At 40.7% G+C, this 5,335-nt stretch overlaps 1 protein-coding gene across 1 annotated transcript; it reads left to right on the forward strand.

Moving 5' to 3' along the window:
- The first annotated feature begins 316 nt into the window (after positions 1-316).
- LOC149546419 (uncharacterized) lies at positions 317-4,963 on the forward strand. Its single transcript, XM_089793972.1, has 2 exons — positions 317-2,412; positions 3,577-4,963. The coding sequence occupies exons 1-2, from the start codon at positions 317-319 to the stop codon at positions 4,961-4,963; spliced, it is 3,483 nt and encodes a 1,160-aa protein (XP_089650098.1).
- The last annotated feature ends 372 nt before the right edge of the window (positions 4,964-5,335 follow it).

The raw sequence follows: 5,335 nt of genomic DNA on the forward strand, positions 1-5,335 counted from the left end.
GAATACATTTTTGCAGTTGGATAAGGCATTATACCCTAGATTCCTATTTTGGCCAAAATTCAGGGATTGTGTCCTTAAAGAAGGAAGTTGTCTTGAATTGATTTGTGTCTTGTGGTCATTTGATTGACTAGGAAATCATCATAACTCATTTGGGAAGGAGTTCATATAGTTGCTGAACCAAAACCAAGGTTGGTTTGTGAATTTGCCTTGATAGGAGTGCCTAGAGTGATTGGGCATCTTGTGAAGTGTTTCCACTGCCACCTCTGCAACAGGTGGTATCAGAGCAGGAAAGGCCTAGTGATTGGTGGTTGCAGACATGTCAGAGGGAGAAGGTGAGCAAGAGAGGACCATACCTCTTAGGATCACCAATGTGGAGCTTGCCAAGTTGGTGCAAGAACAAATGGCAAAGAGTAGAGCTGCTAGGGAGGAGAACCGTGCCATGAAGAGGGAATTGGAGAAAGTGAAAGGAAAATTTAAGAAAGGAGATGGTTATGAGTCAGAGGCTGAAGAGGTGGAGAGAGAAGACTATGAAGCCATAGTCCCACCAGACCAAAGACCCCTTTTGCAAGCATTGGAGAGGATGGGGGTTAAAGGAGGAGAAATTCCTACCTTCTATGGGAAGTTGAACCCAGATGAATGCATTGATTGGCTTGAAGCCTTAGATAATCACTTTGAATGTGATCATATCCCTCCTAGCCAAAAAGTGAAGATGGCAAAGGCCAAATTGAAAGGGCCTGCACTTAGTTGGTGGAACTTTGTGCAAAATGAAAGAGTTGAAGATGGAAAGGAGCCTATCACCACTTGGAGTAGGATGAAGGCTGAGATAAGGAGGCAATTTGTGCCAGAGGATTATGAGATCCTTGTGAATCAGAAGTTGCACAATCTAAGACAGAGGGATGCTGATGTAAGCACCTATACACAAGAATTTCACAACTTGACCCTTAGGGCCAAAGTTAATGAGACCAACAAGCAAAAGTTGGCAAGGTATGTTAGTGGCCTGAAGTTTAGCATACAAGATGAGTTGGCATTGATCAATTTGGAATCAGTCCATCAATGCTTCAACCTTGCTTTGAAGATTGAGGAGAAACATAAAAGGAGAGGAGAGTCAAATAAAGGGAGAGGCAGCAACTTTAGAGGTAGAGGAGGAAGGTTCCAAGGAAGGAACTCTTTCTTCAAGGATGAAAACAAAAATCAGAGTGCAGAGTTAGAATCCAATCAGAGGGGAGCCTTTAGAGGAAGAGGAACCAATGGCAATAGAGGAAGAGGTGCTGGAAGAGGTAGAGGAGGCCAGGTCTTCACTGGAAGATGCTTTACTTGTAACCAGACAGGGCATCAATCCTTTAGATGTCCCCAAAAAGGAGGAGACAGCAGCAGATCCGGAGATAGAAGGGTCAATCTGTTACAAGAAGAAGAAGATGGTCAGAGCACCACTACATACCAAACTGCCACTTCAAGACCTGCAGATGCAGAACAAGGCAAGTTCCTCATGATGCAAAGGACCCTACTCAAAGTGCCATCCCCTGCAGAACCACCTCAGAGAAAAGCCTTGTTCAGGACACATTGCAAAGTGAAGGGAAAGGTATGTAAGCTAATTGTAGATTTAGGATCAACTGATAATATAGCATCTAAAGAAATGGTGGACAAATTAAAGTTACCTAGGATACCACACCCATACCCTTATAAAGCTTCTTGGTTAACAAAAGACAAACAAACTCTGGTCAATGAACAAGTATGGGTAGATTTTACCTTAGGGGAATATTTTGATAGAGTTTTATGTGATGTAACCGAAATGGATGCATGTCACCTCTTATTAGGGAGGCCATGGCAGTTTGATGTCAAGTCTAAACATGATGGGGAAACAAACATCTACACCATAACCAAGGAGGGTATTAACTACACCATGAAACCTTTACCGGATGATGACAAGTCTGATCATGTGGTTAGTAGTGTTGCATTGGTAGGGGAGAAAGAATTCTTGAAAACCTTGAAGGAGAAGGATACACCATGTTTTGCCATTGTTGTCAGACCCAAACAAGAGTCTAGAAACCTGATCAAAGGCAAGCCAAAGGCAGACCAAAGGAGAGAAGATATAGGGCCAAAAGAAGTCAGGGATTTGCTGCACAAGTACCATGGGATTGTTGCAGGTAGTGTCCCATCTACATTGCCACCTAAGAGGGAAGTAAGCCATTGCATTGACCTTATACCAGGGGCTACATTGCCAAACAAAGCTGCCTACAAGTTGACACCAGAGCAGAATGAAGAGATAGCAAAACAAATAGGTGAGTTGTTGTCTAAAGGCCTCATAAGGAAAAGTGTGAGCCCATGTGCAGTACCTATTGTACTTGCACCCAAAAAGGAAGGAACTTGGAGGCTTTGTACTGATTCAAGGGCCATAAACAAAATTACAATCCGGTATAGATTCCCCATGCCTAGAATGGAAGATCTGCTTGATTGCCTAGGGGGAGCCAAGGTGTATTCTAAAGTGGACCTAAAGATTAGATATCACCAAATAAGGATCAGAGAGGGTGATGAGTGGAAGACAACATTCAAAACCACTGAGGGTCTCTATGAATGGCTTGTGATGCCATTTGGGCTATCAAATGCCCCTAGCACCTTCATGAGACTAATGAATGAGGTGCTTAAACCATTTCTCAATAAATTTGTTGTAGTCTACCTTGATGATATTCTAGTGTTCAGCAAAGATGAAGATGAACACCTAAGGCATTTAGATCTTGTTTTGAAAAGGTTGCATGAAGAAGACTTAAAGATAAATTTGGAAAAATTTACATTTATGAAAGAGGAATTAATATTCCTAGGTTTTGTTATTTCTAAAGATTGTTTGAAAATGGATCCTTCCAAGATTGAAGCAATTATTAATTGGCCACCACCTACTAGTGCTGGTGAGGTGAAGAGTTTTCATGGTCTTTGTAACTTCTATAGGAAATTCGTTAAGAATTTTAGTGGCATCTCTGCTCCAATGATAGACACCATTAAGGGGGGCAAAAAGTGCAATTTCCAATGGACTAAAGCAGCAGAGGAGTCATTTGAGTTGTTGAAATAGAGAATAGCCCAAGCACCTATCCTTAGGTTCCCTGATTTTAACAAAGTGTTTATAGTTGAGTGTGATGCAAGTATCAAAGCAATTGGGGGAGTGCTAAGTCAGGAGGGCAGACCAGTAGCATTTTTCAGTGAGAAACTCAATGATGCCAAGCAAAAATATTCAGTATATGACTTGGAACTATATGCCATGGTTCAATCCTTGAAAAGGTGGAGGCATTACTTGTTACCTAAGGAATTTATAGTGTTCACTGATAACCAAGCCCTGAGTTTCCTTAATAGACAAGACAAACTAAGTCAGAAACACATAAAATGGATGGAATTCATGCAAGCATACACATTTTCAATTAAGCACAAGAAAGGCATTGTAAATAAGGTTGCAGATGCATTGAGTAGGAGGAACTTAATGATACAAACAATTGATCTTGAGAGTGTTGGAATAGATTCCATGAAGGACATGTATCCTCATGATGATTATTTCAAAGAAATATATAATGTTTGCCTTGAAATGAATGACAGGTATCATACTGATTATGCAGATTTTCTGATTCAGGAAGGATTTCTCTTCAAGGGTGGACAGTTATGTGTGCCTAAGGGTTCTTGTAGAGAGAACATAATCAAGGAAAAGCACTGTGGCAGCATGTCAGGTCATTTTGGACTGGATAAAACATTGGAACAAGTGAAGAGGTTCTATTATTGGCCAAAATTACAGGCAGATGTCAGAAGTTTTATGGAGAGTTGTTGGATATGCCAAAAGGCCAAGGGCCATACATCTAATGCTGGGTTATATACTCCCTTGCCTATTCGTTGCAGACCATGGGATTCCATTAGTATGGACTTTGTGTTAGGCCTACCTAAGACAAAAATAGGTCATGATAGTGTGTTTGTAATCGTGGACAGATTTTCTAAAATGGCCCACTTCATTCCTTGTAGGTCTACACACGATGCATCTCGCATTGCAGGACTCTTCTTTAGGGAAGTAGTAAGACTCCATGGATTGCCTAGATCAATCATTTCTGATAGGGATCCCAAATTCCTTGGTCATTTTTGGAGGACACTATGGAAAAGGTTAGGTACAAACTTGAATTTCTCATCAGCATACCATCCCCAATCTGATGGCAAAACTGAAGTCACAAACAGGTCATTAGGTAACTTACTAAGATGCCTATCACAACAACATGGAGGGTCATGGGATACCATACTATCTCAGGAAGAATATGCCTATAATGATTCAGTTAATAGGAGTACAGGCCTCACTCCATTTCAAATAGTTTATGGGGATCATCCTAGAGGTATTCTTGAACTAAGAGATGTCAATACAATTGAGAGGAAGAGTGCACAAGCAGAAGATTTTGCTAATGTGATGAAGGATGTACAGCAACAAGTGAAGGACAGGTTACAAAAGGCAGCAGATAAGTACAAAAACCATGTAGATAAAAAGAGGAGAGACTTGCAATTCAAAGTAGGTGACCTTGTGATGGTGCACCTTAAGAAGGAGAGATTGCCTAAAGGGAAATACACCAAGCTTATGATGAAGAAGGCAGGACCCTTCAAGATTCTGCAAAGATGTGGCAACAATGCATATAAGATTGAACTCCCACCAGAGATTGGTCTATCACCTATTTTTAATGTCTCTGATCTTTATGCTTATAAGGAATCTAACACATGTGATGCAGGGACAAATATACAAGACAAGGTGACAGAGACTCCATTGCCAAAGGTCATTCCACCAAAGATTGAATGCATTCTAGACAAGAAAGTCACTAGACAAACAAGGAAGCATACCTATTATACCTATTTGGTCAAGTGGGTTGGATGTCCTCATGAAGATGCAACTTGGATGACAAAGAAGGAAATTGAGAAGGCAGGTTTTGATTTTGACTCAATCCCAACTCAAGGGACTTGAGTTCTTTGAAGGTGGGTAGTATGGTGCAGAGCACCAAGGGCATACAAAGAAGATGACAAGGAGGCGAGGTCTCAATGAAACCTAGACACCATGGGTCATGGACCTATAAATGCTAATTGATCTTGTTTCCTTGTATAAATGGAAAGTAGATAGGTTGATTAGTCTTGGAATAATGTGCCCATATTGTAAAGGCACTTGGTACAATTTGGTGTTCTATAAACCATGTGCCAAGTAGCCTAAAGGGCTAAATAGTACTATAGAGGGCTAGATTAGGAAATAAGTTATGTTTTGTATCCACTTAGTGGAAAATGTCATTTCTCATGTTTTTTGAGTCATTTGAATAGGTTTGGGCAAGTTTCATAAGGTTTGAAG

Source organism: Cupressus sempervirens, chromosome 7, assembly GCF_028749045.1.
Source record: "Cupressus sempervirens isolate cs-2001-9-10 chromosome 7, ASM2874904v1, whole genome shotgun sequence".
In the NCBI taxonomy this organism is placed as follows: Eukaryota; Viridiplantae; Streptophyta; class Pinopsida; order Cupressales; family Cupressaceae; genus Cupressus; species Cupressus sempervirens.